This window comes from Bombina bombina, chromosome 3, assembly GCF_027579735.1.
Source record: "Bombina bombina isolate aBomBom1 chromosome 3, aBomBom1.pri, whole genome shotgun sequence".
NCBI classification, from domain to species: Eukaryota; Metazoa; Chordata; class Amphibia; order Anura; family Bombinatoridae; genus Bombina; species Bombina bombina.
In genome coordinates this window covers 372,266,181-372,293,556 of record NC_069501.1, presented here as the reverse complement: position 1 = coordinate 372,293,556, position 27,376 = coordinate 372,266,181, and the positions used below count along the sequence as shown (strand labels likewise).

Below are 27,376 nucleotides of genomic sequence, written 5' to 3'. Positions count from 1 at the left end.
TTTAAAAAGTTACAAGCTCTTTTACCTTACCAGCCCTGAACAGGGCCCTTTGCGGGGCATGCCCCAAGAATTTCAGCTCTTTTGCCTGTAAAAAAAAACATACAATACCCCCCCCCCAACATTACAACCCACCACCCACATACCCCTAATCTAACCCAAACCCCCCTTAAATAAACCTAACACTAAGCCCCTGATGATCTTCCTACCTTGTCTTCACCATGCCAGGTTCACCGATCCGTCCTGGCTCCAAGATCTTCATCCAACCCAAGCAGGGGCTAGACATCCACTGAAGAAGTCCAGAAGAGGGTCCAAAGTCTTCCTCCTATCCGGCAAGAAGAGGACATCCGGACCGGCAAACATCTTCTCCAAGCGGCATCTTCTATGTTCTTCCATCCGATGACGACCGGCTCCATCTTGAAGACCTCCAGCGCGGATCCATCCTCTTCTTCCGACGACTAGACGACGAATGACGGTTCCTTTAAGGGACGTCATCCAAGATGGCGTCCCTCGAATTCCGATTGGCTGATAGGATTCTATCAGCCAATCGGAATTAAGGTAGGAATTTTCTGATTGGCTGATGGAATCAGCCAATCAGAATCAAGATCAATCCGATTGGCTGATCCAATCAGCCAATCAGATTGAGCTCGCATTCTATTGGCTGTTCCGATCAGCCAATAGAATGCGAGCTCAATCTGATTGGCTGATTGGATCAGCCAATCGGATTGATCTTGATTCTGATTGGCTGATTCCATCAGCCAATCAGAAAATTCCTACCTTAATTCCGATTGGCTGATAGAATCCTATCAGCCAATCGGAATTCGAGGGACGCCATCTTGGATGACGTCCCTTAAAGGAACCGTCATTCGTCGTCTAGTCGTCGGAAGAAGAGGATGGATCCGCGCTGGAGGTCTTCAAGATGGAGCCGGTCGTCATCGGATGGAAGAACATAGAAGATGCCGCTTGGAGAAGATGTTTGCCGGTCCGGATGTCCTCTTCTTGCCGGATAGGAGGAAGACTTTGGACCCTCTTCTGGACTTCTTCAGTGGATGTCTAGCCCCTGCTTGGGTTGGATGAAGATCTTGGAGCCAGGACGGATCGGTGAACCTGGCATGGTGAAGACAAGGTAGGAAGATCATCAGGGGCTTAGTGTTAGGTTTATTTAAGGGGGGTTTGGGTTAGATTAGGGGTATGTGGGTGGTGGGTTGTAATGTTGGGGGGGGGTATTGTATGTTTTTTTTTACAGGCAAAAGAGCTGAAATTCTTGGGGCATGCCCCGCAAAGGGCCCTGTTCAGGGCTGGTAAGGTAAAAGAGCTTGTAACTTTTTAAATTTAGAATAGGGTAAGGAATTTATTATTTTGGGGGGCTTTGTTATTTTATTAGGGGGCTTAGAGTAGGTGTAATTAGTTTAAAATTGTTGTAATATTTTTCTTATGTTTGTAAATATTTTTTTATTTTCTGTAACTTAGTTCTTTTTTATTTTTTGTACTTTAGATAGTTTATTTAATTGTATTTATTTGTAGCAATTGTGTTTAATTAATTTATTGATAGTGTAGTGTTAGGTTAATTGTAGGTAATTGTAGGTAGTTTATTTAATTATTTTATTGATAGGGTAGTGTTAGGTTTAATTATATCTTAGGTTAGGATTTATTTTACAGGTAAATTTGTAATTATTTTAACTAGGTAACTATTAAATAGTTCTTAACTATTTAATAGCTATTGTACCTGGTTAAAATAAATACAAAGTTACCTGTAAAATAAATATTAATCCTAAAATAGCTATAATATAAATGTAATTTATATTGTAGCTATATTATGATTTATTTTACAGGTAAGTATTTAGCTTTAAATAGGAATCATTTATTTAATAAGAGTTAATTTATTTCGTTAGATAAAAATTATATTTAACTTAGGGGGGTGTTAGTGTTAGGGTTAGACTTAGCTTTAGGGGTTAATACATTTATTAGAATAGCGGTGAGCTCCCGTCGGCAGATTAGGGGTTAATAATTGAAGGTAGGTGTCGGCGATGTTAGGGAGGGCAGATTAGGGGTAATACTATTTATGATAGGGTTAGTGAGGCGGATTAGGGGTTAATAACTTTATTATAGTAGCGCTCAGGTCCGGTCGGCAGATTAGGGGTTAATAAGTGTAGGTAGGTGTCGGCGACGTTGTGGGGGGCAGATTAGGGGTTAATAAATATAACATAGGGGTCGGCGATGTTAGGGCAGCAGATTAGGGGTACATAAGGATAACGTAGGTGGCGGCGGTTTACGGAGCGGCAGATTAGGGGTTAAAAGTGTAATGCAGGGGTCAGCGATAGCGGGGGCGGCAGAATAGGGGTTAATAAGTGTAAGGTTAGGGGTGTTTAGACTCGGGGTACATGTTAGAGTGTTAGGTGCAGACGTAGGAAGGGTTACCGCATAGCAAACAATGGGGCTGCGTTAGGAGCTGAACGCTGCTTTTTTCCAGGTGTTAGGTTTTTTTTCAGCTCAAACAGCCCCATTGTTTCCTATGGGAGAATCGTGCACGAGCACGTTTTTGATGCCGGCCGCGTCCGTAAGCAACTCTGGTATCGAGAGTTGCATTTGCGGTAAATATGCTCTACGCTCCTTTTTTGGAGCCTAACGCAGCATTTGTTTGAACTCTCGATACCAGAGTTAAATTTATGGTGCGGCCAGAAAAAAACCCGCGGAGCGTTAACAGCCCTTTTACCGCCGAACTCTAAATCTAGGCCTAAATCTTTTCGCTTAGTTTATCAATATTTAAACATCTAATGAAACTTTAAAAATTATACATCTACATGTTATTCTCAGACTAATCGTTGCTTTGAATGCATCATTCTTTCTAGCATTTATTTAGTGTTTAATATTCTTTTAACCCCTTTGTGCCATTATGACATTCTATGCCGTCCTAATCGCACTGGGCTTTAAAGCCCTTAGGATGGTATAGAACGTCATAGCAGTTTGGCTATACTAAAGCCAAAGGCGCTTCCTGAAAGAGACTGTGGGCTGGAGGGCATGCCTAGCGTCATAGGCACTCCCCCTTGACACAATCCCATCATTAAAATCACGCCATCACATAAACGATTGCGTGATTTCAATTTTTTACTTATTTTTTTTTACAAATAAGTCAGGTCAGGAAGGGGTTAATTTACATGTGTGCACCAGCAAGCATATGGCTATATGCTATCGCCTACACATCACCATGGTTCATACAGGTGTATGCACACATGGTGGAATTAAATATAATAACATTTTAACCCTTAATGTTTTAGTAAAACAAATTGGAAAGCTCACAGTATTCAGAATTAAATCACAGGAAAGGATAAAAATAAGTAAATAAATAATGAAAGTATATTACAAAGTTGTTTTACTACATGTAATTAAACAATTTATATTAATATCTTGAGGTGTTTAATGTCCATTTAAGGAGCCAGCAGTAATACTATTATTGAAGCCATGGCTCCCTGGAAATATTAAGCTCTGCTTTAAAGTGACACAGAAGTGACATTTAAACTTGCATAGTTCAGATAGAGCAAACAATTAAAAAAAAGTAATCCAATTTAAATCTGTTATCAAATGTGCCTAATACTCTTGGTATCTTTGGTGCAATGTAGCTGCTTTTGATGGAAATCACACTGAGGAAGGAGCAGGAATGTGCACGTGCTATGAACACTGTATGATGGCAGCGTGAAATGTTTTACATATTGTGCTCTCATACAACAGAAGCGTGATAGGAAAATCAAACTGGAAAGTTGTTGTTTTTTTAACTGTACACACTGAATCATGATCGTTTCATTTTCATTTCAATGTCCGTTTAAGTGAATATATTAAAGAGACAGTAAAGTCAAAATTAAATATTCATGATTCAAATAGAGCATTCAGTTTTAAAAATCTTTCTAATGTACTTATGTTAGCACATTTGCTTTGTTCTCTTGGTATCCATTGTTAAAGAGTACACCTAGGTAGGCTGATAGGAGCATAAAATGAGCAGTGTGCATTTATGTCAGCAATTTTTTTTAACAATATATAATATTGCTACAAACATTGTTGCAAATACAGCTGCTGGGTGGCTAAAGACATGTGCACGCTCCTTAGCTCCCCTAGGATTACTCTTTAACAAATGATACCAAAAGAATTAAGCAAAATTGCAAAATAAGTAATTGGAAAGTGGTTTAAAATGTCACGCTCTATCCAATTAATTTAAAGGGACACAAACCCCAAATTTTTTCTTTCATGATTTAGAAAGAGCATGTGATTTTAAATAACTTTCCAATTTACTTCTATTATCTAATTTGCTTCATTCTCTTGATATCTTTTGTTTAAAAATATATCTAGATAGGCTCAGTAGCTGCTGATTGGTACACATAGATGCCTCGTGTGATTGGCTCACCTATGTGCATTGCTATTTCTTCAACAAAGACTATCTAAAGAGTGAAGCAAATTAGTTAATAGAAGTAAATTGGAGTATTGTTTACAATTTTAATATATGTCTGAATCATGAAAGAAAATTTTTGGGTTTCATGTCCCTTTAAGTTTAATTATGACTTCACTGTCCCTTTAAGAATTCATCCCAGACTCTTCTATTTATAAAAAAAACATCATTTTAAACATGTATTTTTTGAGAAGTGACTAAAACACGGATAACAAGAACTTACCTTCTGAAACGGCATGAGGCTTTATTATGCAGCAGCTACACTCTGTAAACGTTGCTGTGTTTCTTGGACCACGGCCCCCACTCGAAGGAAAGAAAAACTCTAACTCCTATTAACGGTTAAAAACACAAATCTATTAACATTTACTAATATCACATAAAGTCTCGCAATGTATCTACTTGGTTCTACAAAATATAGACAAGCTGCTATTACATACTGTGATCCATGCATAAAAATAACTATGCATACTAATAAAGTATAACCGTAAACGACGCTAGAGCTTAACTATTTCATGCGGTGTTCGCATACCAATGTATTTGTGTTAGAATTCCTGTTCAAGCCAGGCTAAGTGAAGAAACAAAGACAATCTTTTGCTTTATTGTACACATTTCATATACTATTATTTATCTTTCTATTCACAGATCTGACCCAGACATCCTAAAATATCACTAGTGTATTTCCCTTGCTCTTAATTAAATCTAATGGGATTTAGGTCATTTGGAGTAAGATTTAAAGTGGCTAGTTCACAGCGCATCTAGTGGCTGACTACGTTTAAGTGGCACTGTTCCAGAAGTCCGGCTTCAAGATTATTGCCAGTTCAGGCACGGATTTAAGCAAATATTTTTAAAAACAGCCAATAGGTGTTGAGGTATGGCAGTCAGTTATTAAGCTGGTGAAGAATGTCTCAGCTAATGTGAAACTTGACAAAACACTTTTGAGTAAATGAGAATATTGCATTAAACACCTTGTAATCACAAGAAATCTCTGTTGCCTTGTTATAGAATAACATATCAGCCAAGTGTACACATTTATTTATAAGGCAATTAAACTTTTTTGCTGCGGTTGTTTTCAGTAACCAAACTCTACAAACCATTTGGAAAAGCCCGTCTGGACTTGAGTGTGCAGACAAGAAAGATAGCCACTAATGCTATTATAAAGTGCACTGTCTTGAAGTGCTTTACTGCTAAAGTCATTTAAGTATAGATATATAACTGGGTTAGTATTAAGAAGTCTGCAGTGTTCATTTCCAGCTCTGAGAATCAGAAAATCCATTATTGTTTAAATTTCATGAAAAGGGGGCAAAATAAATAATGAAAGCATTAAGGTAAAGTAAAATTATTTTACTATACATAACTAAACATCTTATATTAAAATCTCAAGTTTTTACTATACATGGTATGACTGTGAGAGCAAAGCTAAAAATGTTAAAAAAACATAATTGAACTACTGAATGAACTATGAATATTGTAAGTTGCACAATATATTAAAAAATATATTTTCATAAAACTGCTAGAGGCTGTTGTCTTTATGATCAAGTTTATATGTAACAGAAGTATGGTATTAATATCCTGACAGCTTATTGGCCAAATGAATAACAAGGTCTCTACCAGCTGTGTTAATAATATTATGCTGTAATATGGAGCGGTATTTAAAATATCAGAACATTTTGACAATACTGAAGATAACAGTTTATTTAAAGGAAAAGTAAACATCTTGCTTTTGGTAATATTCTACTTGTCCCACACTCGCAAGAGAGGCCAAGAGGCAATTTCTGTAACCTGGGTTTTCTTTAATATGCTGACAATTGCCTAAACCAGCTATTGATTTGCTACATTTTTCAAGAAAATCTAGGTTACAGAAATTGCCTTTTGACCTCTCTAGGGACCCTGGAACAAGCACCATTTTTAAACAAAAGCAGGAGGTGTTTAATGTCCCTTTAAGACCTTTCCTCTAAAAGAGTGCAACCTTTTTTCACATTGGTTTATTTGCCCCATGTGTCATAGCAACACATCACTTGGGGCAAATCAATATGAACCAAAATGTTCTGTAATACAAAACATTGTAACCAAACACACTGAGTCCAGCAAAAACACTGAACACTGCTACTAACGCTTACACAGAATATATGGTTTATAAAATAATCCATATTAAATTCATGCAAAATGTGATTTCAACAGACCATATTTATTAAACATAGATGCTGTACTCAGGATTGGCACTCTATCTTGGAAAGGCACAAAGAACTTCACTTACTCTTCAGGTATGTATGTTACTGTGACTGCAGGACAACATTCACTCTCTGCCTCTTCCCCTCTGCAACACCAAGTAGAACTGCCTTCTTCACTCCCCTAAATCTTGAATTCTGTGGTATCCTATTTTAATACATTTTGTAGTTTAAAAGTTCCTTTGTCTGTGTTTGAACTTGTGATAAGAAGGTGCCATTCCCATTATTTTCTTAGGTATTTTATTTTGTTTTAACACAGATTTATGATCTCTGGTAATTACGACCATGTGATTGCTATAACCCATACAACTGACACTAAGCTTGTCAGTGCAGTTGTAGTTGCAGTATGTGTGAAGCTATTCAGTGTGCTGAAGTTAGACAAGGATTTGGACAAAAGGAATTGACAAAACAGGTACTTCCAATACTTCTCTCTACATTTCCACCGTCAGTTAAACGTTACGTGTTCTCCTATGTGCCTTTATCATATCATCCCTTGTCCTTAAAGTCACAGCTCGTCCTTTCACAAATATTCATATATCACCTTGTCTTCTATCCTTTCCCCTTTACAATAAACACAAACTCCTTTCATTCCCCAGCCAACTATATTCCACTGGCACGACGCTGAGGCACTCACATAAGACACACTCTAATCTTTTTTCCCCAGTTAAACACCATGAAGCATAGTATCCCTTTAAAACACTTTTTATACATTTACTGCAATGTTTAACATATTTTATATTTAATATATATATATATATATATAATTGTAATACTTTATTTGCATATGACTGACCTATTTTGTTATACTTTTATTCTAGCCCTAACACTTTACTTCAGGTCTCAAGTTGCACTAACAGGGCTATGTGTTGCGCTCATGTGTGAAAATCTTTCAACTTGTAATATGAGGGATGTTTAGTGCTATCAATTGAAAGTATAGGGTGCTCTAAATGGATGTCGGCCGAGCTAAACATTCTCTGTTAATTCTGTTTTACCATGGACTTGTAATACCAGATTGTGACCTAATGTTAGCAAGGTCCTGCGGTATTGATAGCACACCGTTCGCTATCAATAGCACTCCACTTGGAATCTAGGCCTATTTTTCCCTCACTTATCTCTCCAACCTGCCTTTTTTTTATCAACCTCTGACCTAGGTCTCTCAACAACTATTATTTCTACTTCCCTCTCTCACCTCCAAGACTTCTCATGTGCTGCTGCTGACCCCTGAAACACTCTACTGTTTCCAACCTTATATAAAGTTTCAGTTGTTTTTTATTTTTTTTTTAAACCCACCTAATTTATAAATGCTTACTATCCTTTCATCCCGACTAAAAACAGAATTTATGCTTACCTGATAAATTACTTTCTCCAACGGTGTGTCCGGTCCACGGCGTCATCCTTACTTGTGGGATATTCTCTTCCCCAACAGGAAATGGCAAAGAGCCCAGCAAAGCTGATCACATGATCCCTCCTAGGCTCCGCCTACCCCAGTCATTCGACCGACGTACAGGAGGAAATATGCATAGGAGAAACCATATGATACCGTGGTGACTGTAGTTAGAAAAAATAATTCATCAGACCTGATTAAAAAAACCAGGGCGGGCCGTGGACCGGACACACCGTTGGAGAAAGTAATTTATCAGGTAAGCATAAATTCTGTTTTCTCCAACATAGGTGTGTCCGGTCCACGGCGTCATCCTTACTTGTGGGAACCAATACCAAAGCTTTAGGACACGGATGAAGGGAGGGAGCAAATCAGGTCACCTAGATGGAAGGCACCACGGCTTGCAAAACCTTTCTCCCAAAAATAGCCTCAGAAGAAGCAAAAGTATCAAATTTGTAAAATTTAGTAAAAGTGTGCAGTGAAGACCAAGTCGCTGCCTTACATATCTGATCAACAGAAGCCTCGTTCTTGAAGGCCCATGTGGAAGCCACGGCCCTAGTGGAATGAGCTGTGATTCTTTCAGGAGGCTGCCGTCCGGCAGTCTCGTAAGCCAATCTGATGATGCTTTTAAGCCAAAAAGAGAGAGAGGTAGAAGTTGCTTTTTGACCTCTCCTTTTACCAGAATGAACAACAAACAAGGAAGATGTTTGTCTAAAATCCTTTGTAGCATCTAAATAGAATTTTAGAGCACGAACTACATCCAAATTGTGCAACAAACGTTCCTTCTTTGAAACTGGATTCGGACACAAAGAAGGCACGACTATCTTCCCCAACAGGAAATGGCAAAGAGCCCAGCAAAGCTGGTCACATGATCCCTCCTAGGCTCCGCCTTCCCCAGTCATTCGACCGACGTAAAGGAGGAATATTTGCATAGGAGAAATCATATGATACCGTGGTGACTGTAGTTAAAGAAAATAAATTATCAGACCTGATTAAAAAACCAGGGCGGGCCGTGGACCGGACACACCGTTGGAGAAAGTAATTTATCAGGTAAACATAAATTCTGTTTTCTCCAACATAGGTGTGTCCGGTCCACGGCGTCATCCTTACTTGTGGGAACCAATACCAAAGCTTTAGGACACGGATGATGGGAGGGAGCAAATCAGGTCACCTAGATGGAAGGCACCACGGCTTGCAAAACCTTTCTCCCAAAAATAGCCTCAGAAGAAGCAAAAGTATCAAATTTGTAAAATTTAGTAAAAGTGTGCAGTGAAGACCAAGTCGCTGCCTTACATATCTGATCAATAGAAGCCTCGTTCTTGAAGGCCCATGTGGAAGCCACGGCCCTAGTGGAATGAGCTGTGATTCTTTCAGGAGGCTGCCGTCCGGCAGTCTTGTAAGCCAATCTGATGATGCTTTTAAGCCAAAAAGAGAGAGAGGTAGAAGTTGCTTTTTGACCTCTCCTTTTACCAGAATGAACAACAAACAAGGAAGATGTTTGTCTAAAATCCTTTGTAGCATCTAAATAGAATTTTAGAGCACGAACTACATCCAAATTGTGCAACAAACGTTCCTTCTTTGAAACTGGATTCGGACACAAAGAAGGCACGACTATCTCCTGGTTAATGTTTTTGTTAGAAACAACTTTCGGAAGAAAACCAGGTTTAGTACGCAAAACCACCTTATCTGCATGGAACACCAGATAAGGAGGAGAACACTGCAGAGCAGATAACTCTGAAACTCTTCTAGCAGAAGAAATTGCAACCAAAAACAAAACTTTCCAAGATAATAACTTAATATCAACGGAATGTAAGGGTTCAAATGGAACCCCCTGAAGAACTGAAAGAACTAAATTGAGACTCCAAGGAGGAGTCAAAGGTTTGTAAACAGGCTTGATTCTAACCAGAGCCTGAACAAAAGCTTGAACATCTGGCACAGCTGCCAGCTTTTTGTGAAGTAACACAGACAAAGCAGAAATCTGTCCCTTCAAAGAACTTGCAGATAATCCTTTCTCCAAACCTTCTTGAAGAAAGGATAGAATCTTAGGAATTTTTATCTTGTCCCAAGGGAATCCTTTAGATTCACACCAACAGATATATCTTTTCCATATTTTATGGTAGATTTTTCTAGTTACAGGCTTTCTGGCCTGAACAAGAGTATCAATGACAGAATCTGAGAACCCTCGCTTTGATAAAATCAAGCGTTCAATCTCCAAGCAGTCAGTTGGAGTGAGACCAGATTCGGATGTTCGAACGGACCTTGAACAAGAAGGTCCCGTCTCAAAGGTAGCTTCCATGGTGGAGCCGATGACATATTCACCAGGTCTGCATACCAAGTCCTGCGTGGCCACGCAGGAGCTATCAAGATCACCGATGCCCTCTCCTGATAGATCCTGGCTACCAGCCTGGGGATGAGAGGAAACGGTGGGAATACATACGCTAGTTTGAAGGTCCAAGGTGCTACTAGTGCATCTACTAGAGTCGCCTTGGGATCCCTGGATCTGGACCCGTAGCAAGGAACCTTGAAGTTCTGACGAGAGGCCATCAGATCCATGTCTGGAATGCCCCACACCTGAGTAATTTGGGCAAAGATTTCCGGATGGAGTTCCCACTCCCCCGGATGAAATGACTGACGACTCTTCTTCCATCGCCAGGGAACTCCTTGTTCCCCCCTGATGGTTGATGTACGCAACAGTCGTCATGTTGTCCGATTGAAACCGTATGAATTTGGCCTTTGCTAGCTGAGGCCAAGCCTTGAGAGCATTGAATATCGCTCTTAGTTCCAGAATATTTATCGGGAGAAGAGATTCTTCCCGAGACCAAAGACCCTGAGCTTTCAGGAGTCCCCAGACCGCGCCCCAGCCCACCAGACTGGCGTCGGTCGTGACAATGACCCACTCTGGTCTGCGGAAGCTCATCCCCTGTGACAGGTTGTCCAGGGACAGCCACCAACGGAGTGAATCTCTGGTCCTCTGATCTACTTGTATCGTCGGAGACAAGTCTGTATAATCCCCATTCCACTGACTGAGCATGCACAGTTGTAATGGTCTCAGATGAATTCGCGCAAAAGGAACTATGTCCATTGCCGCGACCATCAAACCTATTACTTCCATGCACTGCGCTATGGAAGGAAGAGGAACAGAATGAAGTACTTGACAAGAGTTTAGAAGTTTTGATTTTCTGGCCTCTGTCAGAAAAATCCTCATTTCTAAGGAGTCTATTATTGTTCCCAAGAAGGGAACTCTTGTTGACGGAGATAGAGAACTTTTTTCTACGTTCACTTTCCACCCGTGAGATCTGAGAAAGGCCAGGACGATGTCCGTGTGAGCCTTTGCTTGTGGAAGGGACGACGCTTGAATCAGAATGTCGTCCAAGTAAGGTACTACTGCAATGCCCCTTGGTCTTAGCACCGCTAGAAGGGACCCCAGTACCTTTGTGAAAATTCTTGGAGCAGTGGCTAATCCGAACGGAAGTGCCACAAACTGGTAATGCTTGTCCAGAAAGGCGAACCTTAGGAACCGATGATGTTCCTTGTGGATAGGAATATGTAGATACGCATCCTTTAAATCCACCGTGGTCATGAATTGACCTTCCTGGATGGAAGGAAGAATTGTTCGAATGGTTTCCATTTTGAACGATGGAACCTTGATAAACTTGTTTAGGATCTTGAGATCTAAGATTGGTCTGAATGTTCCCTCTTTTTTGGGAACTATGAACAGATTGGAGTAGAACCCCATCCCTTGTTCTCCTAATGGAACAGGATGAATCACTCCCATTTTTAACAGGTCTTCTACACAATGTAAGAATGCCTGTTTTTTTATGTGGTCTGAAGACAATTGAGACCTGTGGAACCTCCCCCTTGGGGGAAGCCCCTTGAATTCCAGAAGATAACCTTGGGAGACTATTTCCAGCGCCCAAGGATCCAGAACATCTCTTGCCCAAGCCTGAGCGAAGAGAGAGAGTCTGCCCCCCACCAGATCCGGTCCCGGATCGGGGGCCAACATCTCATGCTGTCTTGGTAGCAGTGGCAGGTTTCTTGGCCTGCTTACCCTTGTTCCAGCCTTGCATTGGCCTCCAGGCTGGCTTGGCTTGAGAAGTATTACCCTCTTGCTTAGAGGATGTAGCACTTGTGGCTGGTCCGTTTCTGCGAAAGGGACGAAAATTTGGTTTATTTTTAGCCTTGAAAGACCTATCCTGAGGAAGGGCGTGGCCCTTACCCCCAGTGATATCAGAAATAATCTCTTTCAAGTCAGGGCCAAACAGCGTTTTCCCCTTGAAAGGAATGTTAAGCAATTTATTCTTGGAAGACGCATCCGCTGACCAAGATTTTAGCCAAAGCGCTCTGCGCGCCACAATAGCAAACCCAGAATTTTTCGCCGCTAATCTAGCCAATTGCAAAGTGGCGTCTAAGGTGAAAGAGTTAGCCAATTTGAGAGCATGAATTCTGTCCAAAATCTCCTCATAAGAAGAATCTTTATTGAGCGCCTTTTCTAGTTCATCGAACCAGAAACACGCTGCTGTAGTGACAGGAACAATGCATGAAATTGGTTGTAGAAGGTAACCTTGCTGAACAAACATCTTTTTAAGCAAACCCTCTAATTTTTTATCCATAGGATCTTTGAAAGCACAACTATCTTCTATGGGTATAGTGGTGCGTTTGTTTAGAGTAGAAACCGCCCCCTCGACCTTGGGGACTGTCTGCCATAAGTCCTTTCTGGGGTCGACCATAGGAAACAATTTCTTGAATATAGGGGGAGGGACGAAAGGTATGCCGGGCCTTTCCCATTCTTTGTTTACAATATCCGCCACCCGCTTGGGTATAGGAAAAGCTTCGGGGGGCCCCGGGACCTCTAGGAACTTGTCCATCTTACATAATTTCTCTGGAATGACCAAATTCTCACAATCATCCAGAGTAGATAACACCTCCTTAAGCAGAGCGCGGAGATGTTCCAATTTAAATTTGAATGTAATCACATCAGGTTCAGCTTGTTGAGAAATTTTCCCTGAATTTGAAATTTCTCCCTCAGACAAAACCTCCCTGGCCCCCTCAGACTGGTGTAGGGGCATTTCAGAACCAATATCATCAGCGTCCTCATGCTCTTCCGTATTTTCTAAAACAGAGCAGTCGCGCTTTCGCTGATAAGTGGGCATTTTGGCTAAAATGTTTTTGATAGAATTATCCATTACAGCCGTTAATTGTTGCATAGTAAGGAGTATTGGCGCACTAGATGTACTAGGGGCCTCCTGTGTGGGCAAGACTGGCGTAGACGAAGGAGGGGATGATGCAGTACCATGCTTACTCCCCTCACTTGAGGAATCATCTTGGGCATCATTTTCTCTAAATTTTGTGTCACATAAATCACATCTATTTAAATGAGAAGGAACCTTGGCTTCCCCACATACAGAACACAGTCTATCTGGTAGTTCAGACATGTTAAACAGACATAAACTTGATAACAAAGTACAAAAAACGTTTTAAAATAAAACCGTTACTGTCACTTTAAATTTTAAACTGAACACACTTTATTACTGAAAATGTGAAAAAGTATGAAGGAATTGTTCAAAATTCACCAAAATTTCACCACAGTGTCTTAAAGCCTTAAAAGTATTGCACACCAAATTTGAAAGCTTTAACTCTTAAAATAACGGAACCGAAGCCGTTTTTATATTTAACCCCTATACAGTCCCTGGTATCTGCTTTGCTGAGACCCAACCAAGCCCAAAGGGGAATACGATACCAAATGACGCCTTCAGAAAGCCTTTTCTATGTATCAGAGCTCCTCACACATGCATCTGCATGTCATGCTTCCCAAAAACAAGTGCGCAATAGAGGCGCGAAAATGAGGCTCTGCCTATGATTAGGGAAAGCCCCTAGAGAATAAGGTGTCCAATACAGTGCCTGCCGGTTATTTTACATAATACCCAAGAATAAAATAATTCCTCAAAGCTATGAAGTATTAAAAATGCTTATATATCAATCGTTTTAGCCCAGAAAATGTCTACCAGTCTTAAAAGCCCTTGTGAAGCCCTTTATTCTTATGTAATAAAAATGGCTTACCGGATCCCATAGGGAAAATGACAGCTTCCAGCATTACATCGTCTTGTTAGAAATGTGTCATACCTCAAGCAGCAAAAGTCTGCTCACTGTTTCCCCCAACTGAAGTTAATTCCTCTCAACAGACCTGTGTGGAAACAGCCATCGATTTTAGTAACGGTTGCTAAAATCATTTTCCTCTTACAAACAGAAATCTTCATCACTTTTCTGTTTCAGAGTAAATAGTACATACCAGCACTATTTTAAAATAACAAACTCTTGATTGAAGAATAAAAACTACAGTTAAACACCAAAAAACTCTAAGCCATCTCCGTGGAGATGTTGCCTGTACAACGGCAAAGAGAATGACTGGGGAAGGCGGAGCCTAGGAGGGATCATGTGACCAGCTTTGCTGTGCTCTTTGCCATTTCCTGTTGGGGAAGAGAATATCCCACAAGTAAGGATGACGCCGTGGACGGACACACCTATGTTGGAGAAAGAAGGTACAACTATCTCCTGGTTAATATTTTTGTTGGAAACAACTTTCGGAAGAAAACCAGGCTTAGTACGCAAAACCACCTTATCTGCATGGAACACCAGATAGGGCGGAGAACACTGCAGAGCAGATAACTCAGAAACTCTTCTAGCAGAAGAAATTGCAACCAAAAACAAAACTTTCCAAGATAATAACTTAATATCTACGGAATGTAAGGGTTCAAACGGAACCCCTTGAAGAACTGAAAGAACTAGATTAAGACTCCAGGGAGGAGTCAAAGGTCTGTAAACAGGCATGATTCTAACCAGAGCCTGAACAAACGCTTGAACGTCTGGCACAGCTGCCAGCCTCTTGTGAAGTAAAACAGATAAAGCAGAGATCTGTCCCTTCAGAGAACTTGCAGATAATCCTTTCTCCAAACCTTCTTGTAGAAAGGATAGAATCTTAGGAATTTTTATCTTGTTCCAAGGGAATCCTTTAGATTCACACCAACAGATATATTTTTTCCATATTTTATGGTAAATTTTTCTAGTTACAGGCTTTCTAGCCTGAATCAGAGTATCTATTACAGAATCTGAAAACCCACGCTTTGATAAAATCAAGCGTTCAATCTCCAAGCAGTCAGTTGGAGGGAAACCAGATTTGGATGTTCGAATGGACCTTGAACAAGAAGGTCCTGTCTCAAAGGTAGCTTCCATGGTGGAGCCGATGACATATTCACCAGGTCTGCATACCAAGTCCTGCGTGGCCACGCAGGAGCTATCAAGATCACCGAAGCCCTCTCCTGATTGATCCTGGCTACCAGCCTGGGAATGAGAGGAAACGGTGGGAATACATAAGCTAGGTTGAAGGTCCAAGGTGCTACTAGTGCATCTACTAGAGTCGCCTTGGGATCCCTGGATCTGGACCCGTAACAAGGAACCTTGAAGTTCTGACGAGAGGCCATCAGATCCATGTCTGGAATGCCCCATAATTGAGTTATTTGGGCAAAGATTTCCGGATGGAGTTCCCACTCCCCCGGATGAAATGACTGACGACTCAGAAAATCCGCTTCCCAATTTTCCACTCCTGGGATGTGGATTGCAGACAAGTGGCAGGAGTGATCCTCCGCCCATTGAATTATCTTGGTCACTTCCTCCATCGCCAGGGAACTCCTTGTTCCCCCCTGATGGTTGATATATGCAACAGTCGTCATGTTGTCTGATTGAAACCTTATGAATTTGGCCTTTGCTAGATGAGGCCAAGCTTTGAGAGCATTGAATATCGCTCTCAGTTCCAGAATGTTTATCGGGAGAAGAGATTCTTCCCGAGACCATAGACCCTGAGCTTTCAGGGGTTCCCAGACCGCGCCCCAGCCCACCAGACTGGCGTCGGTCGTGACAATGACCCACTCTGGCCTGCGGAAGCTCATTCCCTGTGACAGGTTGTCCAGGATCAGCCACCAACGGAGTGAATCTCTGGTCCTTTGATCTACTTGAATCGTCGGAGACAAGTCTGTATAATCCCCATTCCACTGTCTGAGCATGCACAGTTGTAATGGTCTTAGATGAATTTGTGCAAAAGGAACTATGTCCATTGCTGCAACCATCAATCCTATTACTTCCATGCACTGCGCTATGGAAGGACGAAGAACAGAATGAAGTACTTGACAAGAGCTTAGAAGTTTTGATTTTCTGACCTCTGTCAGAAAAATCCTCATTTCTAAGGAATCTATTATTGTTCCCAAGAAGGGAACTCTTGTTGACGGGGACAGAGAACTTTTTTCTATGTTCACTTTCCAACCGTGAGATCTGAGAAAGGCTAGGACGATGTCCGTATGAGCCTTTGCTTTTGACAGAGACGACGCTTGAATCAGGATGTCGTCCAAGTACGGTACTACTGCAATGCCCCTTGGTCTTAGAACCGCTAGAAGGGACCCTAGTACCTTTGTGAAAATTCTCGGAGCAGTGGCTAATCCGAATGGAAGTGCCACAAACTGGTAATGCTTGTCCAGAAAAGCGAACCTTAGAAACTGATGATGTTCCTTGTGGATAGGAATATGTAGGTACGCATCCTTTAAATCCACCGTGGTCATAAATTGACCTTCCTGGATGGTAGGAAGGATCGTTCGAATGGTTTCCATTTTGAACGATGGAACCCTGAGAAATTTGTTTAGGATCTTGAGATCTAAAATTGGTCTGAATGTTCCCTCTTTTTTGGGAACTATGAACAGGTTGGAGTAAAACCCCATCCCTTGTTCTCCTATTGGAACTGGATGAATTACTCCCATCTTTAACAGGTCTTCTACACAATGTAAGAATGCCTGTCTTTTTATTTGGTTTGAAGATAATTGAGACCTGTGGAACCTTCCCCTTGGGGGTAGTTCCTTGAATTCCAGGAGATAACCCTGAGAAACTATTTCTAGTGCCCAAGGATCCTGAACATCTCTTGCCCAAGCCTGAGCAAAGAGAGAAAGTCTGCCCCCCACCAGATCCGGTCCCGGATCGGGGGCCATCCCTTCATGCTGTTTTGGTAGCAGTGGCAGGCTTCTTGGCCTGCTTACCCTTTTTCCAGCCTTGCATCGGTCTCCAGGCTGGTTTGGGTTGAGAAGTATTACCCTCTTGCTTAGAGGATGTAGAATTAGAGGCTGGTCCGTTTCTGCGAAAGGGACGAAAATTAGGCTTATTTTTAGCCTTAAAAGACCTATCCTGAGGAAGGGCGTGGCCCTTTCCCCCGGTGATGTCTGAAATAATCTCTTTCAAATCAGGACCAAACAGGGATGTTAAGCAATTTTGTCTTGGAAGACACATCCGCTGACCAAGACTTTAGCCAAAGCGCTCTGCGCGCCACGATAGCAAACCCTGAATTTTTCGCCGCTAATCTAGCTAATTGCAAAGCGGCATCTAAAATAAAAGAGTTAGCCAATTTAAGTGCTTGAACTCTGTCCATAACCTCCTCATACGAAGATTCTTTATTGAGCGACTTTTCTAGTTCTTCGAACCAGAAACACGCTGCCGTAGTGACAGGAACAATGCATGAAATTGGTTGTAGAAGGTAACCTTGCTGAACAAACATCTTTTTAAGCAAACCCTCTAATTTTTTATCCATAGGATCTTTGAAAGCACAACTATCTTCTATGGGAATAGTAGTGCGTTTGTTTAGAGTAGAGACCGCTCCCTCGACCTTGGGGACTGTCTGCCATAAGTCCTTTCTGGGGTCGACTATAGGAAATAATTTCTTAAATATAGGGGGAGGAACAAAAGGTATGCCGGGCCTTTCCCACTCCTTATTTACTATGTCCGCCACCCGCTTGGGTATAGGAAAAGCATCGGGGGGCACCGGAACCTCTAGGAACTTGTCCATCTTACATAATTTCTCTGGAATGACCAAATTGTCACAATCATCCAGAGTAGATAATACCTCCTTAAGCAGTGCGCGGAGATGTTCTAATTTAAATTTAAATGTTACAACATCAGGTTCAGCTTGTTGAGAAATTTTTCCTGAATCTGAAATTTCTCCCTCAGACAAAACCTCCCTCCTGGCCCCTTCAGATTGGTGTGAGGGTATGTCAGAACCGTTATCATCAGCGTCCTCTTGCTCTTCAGTGTTTAAAACAGAGCAATCGCGCTTTCTCTGATAAGTAGGCATTTTAGATAAAATGTTTGCAATAGAATTATCCATAACAGCCATTAATTGTTGCATGGTAATAAGTATTGGCGCACTAGATGTACTAGGGGCCTCTTGTGTGGGCAAAACTGGTGTAGACACAGAAGGGGATGATGCAGTACCATGCTTACTCCCCTCATTTGAGGAATCATCTTGGGCAATATCATTATCTGTGGCATCATTGTCCCTACTTTGTTTGGACACTATGTCACAATCATCACATATATTTAAATGGGGAGAAACCTTGGCTTTCATACATATAGAACATCGCTTATCTGATGGTTCAGACATGTTAAACAGGCTTAAACTAGTCAACAAAGCACAAAAAATCGTTTTAAAATAAAACCGTTACTGTCACTTTAAATTTTAAACAGAACACACTTTATTACTGAATATGTGAAGAAAAAAAAAAAAAAACACCAAAAAACTCTTAACCATCTCTGTGGAGATGTTGCCGGTGCAACGGCAAAGAGAATGACTGGGGTAGGCGGAGCCTAGGAGGGATCATGTGATCAGCTTTGCTGGGCTCTTTGCCATTTCCTGTTGGGGAAGAGAATATCCCACAAGTAAGGATGACGCCGTGGACCGGACACACCTATGTTGGAGAAATAAATATTGATCTGCCTTTATTCGTTGCTACAACTACAATAAATGTGACAAGCTACCCCAAACCTCATGTCTCTGCACCCTCAACCAGTAGACGGTAAGCAAAACGAGTTATTAAGGGAATAATACTGCTAAACCACAAATATTTCCTTTGCTCAAATTTATGAGCAAGGGGTGTATACAACTTTAATTTTACTTAGAAAATCCTATGTCAAAACAGAAATGACTAAAAGAAAGTTGTAACATCTCCAAAATAAATGTATCAGACAATATCATGTGACACAATGATGTGATGTTGGCTCCATGACAGGAGCGTCCTCCATCTTAACTGACAAATCTTTCCTCCAATGAGAAAGCAATTCATGACGAATGAGCTTAAGGAGGTGGGGCTATACTGCCTTTAAATACAGCGGCATTCGAGGCATTCCCCCCCCCCCCCTGAAGAAGCGTGTGAAACGCACTTCAGGGGCATCTGCAAAGGAGTGTTGTCTCCATCTTTGAAATGCTTGCATCAGCTATGCCTTACATATAATTTATTATTGTAGTGCAGTAAAATATTTTACGTTACCTGCTTTAGGGTACTATTAGGTAAAGTTAAAGTAATTCCAGCTCACGAATTGTAGGAGCATAGCCCATAGTTGAGGTGTCTTATTTAAGTTTATAGTTTTGTTTTTAGAGGTGTTAATTTGTTTTTAGTCATTTCTATTTTGACTTAGGATTTTCTAATGTTATGTATTTGTATCTTACCACAAATCTGTCATTGTGTACTGCTACCTTTATGGAATTTTGAGGCGCTATAAAAATAAAATATTATAATAATAATACTTATACTCAGTGATATGCTTGTGTTTAATATTTTAAAAGAAATCTTTAGCTTTGAAATCTACCTTACTGAATTAAGAAATACCAGATTAGGGCTGAGATCTATTTCCATACTACTAACTTTGGAGTGCGAGCCTTAAAATGTAGTCTTACAGGCTGATGGCACTCAGTGTTCTAAATGACAAAAAAAAAAGATTATAATGTTTTGCCAGTGTGCACCTATGCAACAGATAACGCCAATAGGAACCTAAAGCACCATGAGATTGTAAAAACACTTTAAAATATACTTTCATAATTTATTTTGCCCCTTTTCCTTTAATTTAACTGAAAACTGTGGGCTTTCTAATTGGGTGCTGCCAACACTTTCCTGATAAATAATTGTTCTGGTGTGATGTCTCTAAAAAAAGGAAATCTAGATTTCCCTGTCTAGTCTCTTCTGCTGAGGACAATTAGAGATGATGGCTATGTAGAATATAGTAGTGTTCAATGGACTTAAAACCCTAATAAATAAAAATATTTTAACATCTGTCTTGCCTCGCAGCTACTTTATCTGTCCCTACTTGTCCTCAGCAGAAGACATTAGACAAGGGAAAACATAATTTATGTAAGAACTTACTTGATAAATTCATTTCTTTCATATTGGCAAGAGTCCATGAGCTAGTGACATATGGGATATGCAATCCTACCAGGAAGGGCAAAGTTTCCCAAACCTCAAAATGCCTATAAATACACCCCTCACCACACCCACAACTCAGTTTAACGAATAGCAAAGTAGTGAGGTGATAAAATAAGGAGTAAAAAAAACATACAAAAAGAGGAACTGGAAATATAATTGTGCTTTTTTCCAAAAATCATAACCACCATAAGAAAAGGGTGGGCCTCATGGACTCTTGCCAATATAAAAGAAATTAATTTATCAGGTAAGCTCTTACATAAATTATGTTTTCTTTCATGTAATTGGCAAGAGTCCATGAGCTAGTGACGTATGGGATAGAAATACCCAAGATGTGGAAGTCCACAGAAGAGTCACTAGAGAGGGATGGATAAAATAAAAACAGCTATTTCCACTAAAAAAAATTAAACTAACTCAAAAAAAAATAATCTTTCTCATAAATTTCTCATACATTTCAAGAAAAAAACTTAAATTATAAGCAGAAGAATCAAACTGAGACAGCTGCCTGAAGAACTTTTCTACTAAAGACTGCTTCAGAAGAAGCAAATACATCAAAATGGTAAAATTTTGTAAATGTATGCAAAGAAGACCAAGTTGCTGCTTTGCAAATCTGATCAACCGAAGCTTCATTCTTAAAAGCCCAAGAAGTGGCGACTGATCTAGTAGAATGAGCTGTAAATTCTCTGAGGCAGAGACTGTCCCGCCTCCAAATAAGCCTTGTGAATCAAAAGCTTTAACCAAGATGGCAATGAAATGGCAGAGGCTTTCTGACCTTTCCTAGGACAAGAAAAAACAACAAATAGACTAGAAGTCTTCCTGAAATCTTTAGTAGCTTCGACATAATATTTCAAAGCTCTTACAATCTCCAAAGAATGTAGAGATCTTTCAAGAGTATTCTTAGGATTAGGACACAAGGAGGGAACAAACATTTCCCTACTAATGTTGTTAGAATTCACAACCTTCGGAAGATATTTAAACGAAGTCCGTAAAACAGCCTTATCCTGATGGAAAATCAGAAAAGGAGACTCACAAGAGGGAGCAGACAATTCAGAAACTCTTCTAGCTGAAGAGATAGCCAAAAGGAACAATACATTCCAAGAAAGTAATTTAATATCCAGAGAATGCGTAGGCTCAAACGGAGGAGCCTGCAAAGCCTTTAAAACCAAATTAAGACTCCAAGGAGGAGAAATTGATTTAATAATAGGCTTGATACGAACCAAAGCATGAACAAAACAGTGAATGTCAGGAAGATTAGCAATCTTTCTATGAAATAAAACAGAAAGAGCAGAAATGTGTCCCCTCAAAGTACTTCTAAAAGAATGCCAAGAGAATTTATGAGAACACCATGAAATATAGGTTTTCCAAACCCGATAATAAATCTTCCTTGAAACAGACTTACGAGCCTGTAGCAATGTATTAAACACAGAGTCAGAAAAACCTCTATGACTAAGAACTAAGGGTTCAATTTTCATACCTTCAAATTTAGCGATTTGAGATCCTGATGGAAAAATGGCCCTTGAGACAGAAGCTCTGGTTTTAACAGAAGTGGCCAAGGTTGGCAACTTGACATCCAGACAAGATCCGCAAACCAAAATCTGTGAGGCCATGCTGGTGCTATCAGAAACACGTGCGATTGTTCCATTATGATCTTGGAGATAACCATTAGAAGAAGAACTAGAGGCGGAAAGATGTAAGCAGGTTGGTAAAACCAAGGAACTGCTAACGCATCCACCATCTCCACCTGAGGATCCCTGGACCTGAAAAGATACCTGGTAAGTTTCTTGTTTAGATGGGAAGCCATCAGATCTATTTTGGGAAGACTCCACATCTGTACAATATGACAAAATACATCTGGATGGAGAGACCACTCCCCTGGATGTAAAGTCTGACAGCTGAGATAATCCGCTTCCCAATTGTCTACACCTGGGATATGTATTGCAGAAATTAGACAGGAGTTGAATTCTGCCCAAGAAAGTATTCAAGATACTTCTTTCATCGCTAAAGGACTGCGAGTCCCAACCTGATGATTGACATATGCCACAGTTGTGATATTGTCTGTCTGAAAACGAATGAATGATTCTCTCTTTAATAGAGGACAAGCCTGAAGAGCCCTGAAAATAGCACGGAGTTCTAAAATATTGATTGGTAACCTCGCCTCTTGAGATTTCCAAACCCCTTGTGCTGCCAGAGACACACAGACAGCTCCCCAACCTGTAAAACTTGCATCTGTTGAAATCACAGTCCAGGAAGGACGAACAAAGGAGGCCCCTTGAACAATAAGGTGATGGTTTAACCACCAAGTCAGAGAGAGTTGAGTGTTAGGATTTAAGAATATCAATTGTGATATCCGAGAATAATCCCTGCACCATTGATTCAGCATGCAAAGCTGCAGAGGTCTCATATAAAAATGAGCAAAGGGGATTGCGTCCGATGCTGCAGTCATGAGACCTAAAACTTCCATGCACATAGCCACTGAAGGGAATGATTGAGACTGAAGGTTTCGACAGGTAGAAACCAATTTCATTTGTCTCTTATCTGTTAAAGACAGAGTCATGGACACTGAATCCAACCTAAAAAGGTGTCCCTTGTCTGAGGAATCAAGAAACTCTTTGGTAAATTGATCCTTCAACCATGTCTTTGAAGAAACAACACAAGTTGATTTGTGTGAGATTCTGCTAAATGAAAAGATTGAGCCAGTACCAAGATATCGTCCAAATAAGTTCCAGAAGTGCAACTGGTACAATTACCCCTGAAAGCTCCAGATCTGAAACACATTTCAGAAAGGCCTGAGCTTTCACAGGATTTGTTGGAATGTGAGAATGAAAAAACCTTCTCACAGGAGGTCTTATTCTTAAACCTATTCGATACCCTTGAGAGACAATATTCTGAATCCAATGATTCTGAACGGAACCTGCCCAAACATCTTGAAATAATTTCAATCTGCCCCCCACCAGTAGAACTGGATTGAGGGCCGTACCTTCATGCAGTTTTGGGGGCTGGCTTTGGTTTTTTAAAAGGCTTGGATTTATTATAACTCGAAGATGGCTTCCAATTGGAGCCAGAGTCCTTAGGGGAAGGAGTGGTTTTCTGTTCTCTATTTTGACGAAAGGAATTAAACCGATTAGAAGCTTTACCCTCAGATTTTGTATCTTGGGGCAAAAAAACTCTGTTCCCCCCAGTAATAGTAGAAATTATAGAATCCAACTTAGAACCAAACAAATTATAACCCTGGAATAATAGCGATAGTAACATAGATTTAGATACCATGTCAGCATTCCATGATTTGAGCCATAAAGCTCTTCTAGCTAAAATAGCCAGACATATTTTTAACATCAATCTTGATGATATAAAAAATAGCATCACTGAGAAAATGATTAGCATATTGAAGCAAACGAACAATGCTAGACAAATCAGAATATTTTTGCCGTTGTGCTAAGCTATCCAACCAAAAATTTGATGCAGCTGCAACATCAGCCATAGCAATGGCATGCCTGAGAATATAGCCAGAATGTAAATAAGCTTTCCTTAGATAAGATTCAATTTTCCTATCTAAAGGATCCTTAAAAGAAGTACTATCTTCCATAGGAATAGTAGTACCCTTGGCAAGAGTAGATATAGCCCCATCAAACTTAAGGACTTTTTCACAAAACTCTAAAATTAACCACTGGCAAAGGGTACAACCTTTTAAACCTAGAAGAAGGAACAAAAGAAGTACCAGGCTTAGACCATTCCTTAGCAATCACATCAGAAACAGCATCAGGAACAGGGAAAACCTCAGGAGTAATCACAGGAGGTTTATAAGAGGACCAGACTTCTCAATATCCAAAGTAACCAATACTTCTTTCAACAAAGAACCAATATACTCAATCTTTAAAAGATAAGTCGATTTATCAATGTCAATATTGAAAGCAGGATCTTCTGAATCAGAGAGTGTCTCATCAGAAGTGGATATATCAGTATGTTGTCGGTCATTACAAAATTCATCAGTATCATGAGAAGTTTTAAAAGACCTTTTACATTTATTAGAAGGCGGAATAACAGACATAGCCTTCTGTATCGCATCAGCAATATAATTTTTCATATCAACAGGGATATCATGTACATTAGATGTTGAAGGAACAACAGATACTGTACTAGTACTAATAGAAACATTTTCTGCATGCAAAAGCTTATCATGACAACTGTTACATACTACAGCCAGAGATATAATCTCTGCTAGCTTACAACAGATACACTTAGCTTTGGCAGAACTGTGTTTAGGCAGCATGGTTCCTACAGCAGCTTTCGAGACAGGATTGAGACATCTTGTTATATGTAAAAGAAAAAATAACATTTAAACAAAAATATCTTATTTCCTTATATAGCAGTTTCAGGAATGGGGAAAAATGCAAATGCTAAAATAGGCAAAAAAAAAAAAAATAGCATAGCCCTCTGAGTAGGGATGCACCAAAATTTCGGCCGCAGAAAGTTTCAGCCGAAAATGGCATTTTTGGTTATTTCGGTTTTTGGATTTTTTGCCTTTTATTTTCGGTAAAAGTATTGTGTAGCATTTTTCAAATTTGATTCCAGCCTAGATAATTTGAGTTCATTACTTGACTTACTGTTTTGCATATAATAATACTTTTCTAGGACTATAGTTTATTTTGATAATTGGTAAAAAAAAAAAACAACAACAAAAAACGGTTAAATCTGATTATGTTACACAGAACTAAATAAAGAATAATACTAGCGATGCACCAAAATTTGGGCCGCCGAAAATGTGAAACTCCAATTTCGGCCCAAAGAGGAACAAAATGGCTAACAATGTACAGCCCTCCCCTGTTCTACTGAGTTACATGTCTATCCTTAGCATAAGGTGAGCAGCATAGCACTGGCATGGTACACAGAGCACACACATAAGTACCATGACATGATGATATTTGAAACCAGCAGTGCCCTTTTATTTTTTTTAGAAGGAAACCAAAGTTCTGAATACAGTATTTAAAGGAGGATAAGTAACAAGTTTATAAACACTTGATATTATCAGACACAGCCCTAAGCACACACAGTGAATATGTATAAGCCTTATATACAGTGCTCATACATCAGCCTCATGTGCGTAGACATTCTATTCGCCTGAGGCAAATATGGGTACACACTATATATGCATAAGCCCCAAGCTCATACACAGTTGGTACAAATTAGCACCCACCAGACAGTGTATACAAAAAAGCACAGTAACTTTCTATAACCACCGTGCAGGTAAGGTCGTAGCTAAGTCCGGTGGTCCTGGTGATAGGCAGACTCCATTTGGGGCTCTGGACATATAATCTGATGGGTCAGTGTGAGACCCGAACCAGGAAATAGGCGGAGATAAGATGAGAGACGATCAGGTGCAGCCACGCCCATCGCACAGATAACTACACCCAAAAACAAAACACATGTCCACCTCGTATTGTTGTCTGGCTATAACCACACTCTCCCTTGTAGAGCTCCACCAGTTTCACTGCAGATCACGCCCTACAGTACAAGTGACCACACCCATTTGTTGGAGCTTTCCCGCCTACAAGCTCTCTCAGCTACACACACACTGTAGTTAAAAAAGAAGAAAAAAAACAATTTCGGTTTTGTTTCGGTTTTTGGCCAAGGGCATCCTGAATTTTCGGTATCAGTTTCGGTCCATCCCTACCTCTGAGCATAAAGAAGGCAAGGAGCATATAGGAAGTGGGGTAAAATAAAAACAGAATTTATGTTTACCTGATAAATTTCTTTCTCCAACGGTGTGTCCGGTCCACAGCTTCATCCTTACTTGTGGGATATTCTCTTCCCCTACAGGAAATGGCAAAGAGAGCACACAGCAAGAGCTGTCCATATAGCCCCCCTCTGGCTCCGCCCCCCAGTCATTCGACCAACGGTTAGGAGAAAAAGGAGAAACTATAGGTGTAAAAAGAAAGACATTTTTCAAGCCTGATTAAAAACCAGGGCGGGCCGTGGACCGGACACACCGTTGGAGAAAGAAATTTATCAGGTAAACATAAATTCTGTTTTCTCCAACATTGGTGTGTCCGGTCCACGGCTTCATCCTTACTTGTGGGAACCAATACCAAAGCTTTAGGACACGGATGAAGGGAGGGAGCAAATCAGGTTACCTAAACGGAAGGCACCACGGCTTGCAAAACCTTTCTCCCAAAAACAGCCTCCGAAGAAGCATAAGTATCGAATTTGTAAAATTTGGCAAAAGTGTGCAGAGAAGACCAAGTCGCTGCCTTACATATCTGATCAACAGAAGCCTCGTTCTTGAAGGCCCATGTGGAAGCCACAGCTCTAGTAGAGTGAGCTGTAATTCGTTCAGGAGGCTGCCGTCCGGCAGTCTCATAAGCCAATCGGATGATGTTTTTCAGCCAAAAAGAAAGAGGTAGCAGTAGCTTTCTGTCCTCTCCTTTTACCAGAATAAACGACAAACAAAGATGAAGTCTGTATGAAATCCTTTGTTGCATCTAAATAGAATTTTAAAGCACGGACCACATCTAAATTGTGTAACAAACGTTCCTTCTTCGAAACTGGATTCGGACACAGAGAAGGAACAACTATTTCCTGGTTAATATTCCTGTTGGAAACAACCTTTGGAAGAAAACCAGGTTTGGTATGCAAAACAACCTTATCTGCATGGAATACCAGATAGGGTGGATCACACTGCAAAGCAGACAATTCAGAAACTCTTCTAGCAGAAGAAATAGCAACCAAAAACAGAACTTTCCAAGATAGTAACTTAATATCTATGGAATGTAAAGGTTCAAACGGAACCCCTTGAAGAACTGAAAGAACTAAATTTAGACTCCATGGAGGGGTCATGGGTCTGTAAACAGGCTTGAGTAAGGCCTGTACAAAAGCTTGTACATCTGGCACTGCTGCCAGGCGTTTGTGTAACAAAACAGACAAAGCAGATATCTGTCCTTTTAGAGAACTCGCTGACAACCCTTTATCCAAACCCTCTTGGAGAAAGGAAAGAATCTTAGGAATTTTAATTTTACTCCAAGAGAATCCCTTGGATTCACACCAACAGATATATTTTTTCCATATTTTA

The 27,376-nt window shown here is 40.4% G+C and overlaps 1 protein-coding gene across 1 annotated transcript in view; it reads right to left on the bottom strand.

Moving 5' to 3' along the window:
* NME7 (NME/NM23 family member 7) overlaps window positions 1-27,376 on the bottom strand; it is a 682,167-nt gene that overhangs the window by 351,663 nt on the left and 303,128 nt on the right. The window contains exon 7 of the mRNA XM_053706509.1: window positions 4,656-4,761. Within this exon, the coding sequence (XP_053562484.1) occupies window positions 4,656-4,761 (106 nt within the window). The remainder of the gene's footprint in view (window positions 1-4,655; window positions 4,762-27,376) is intronic.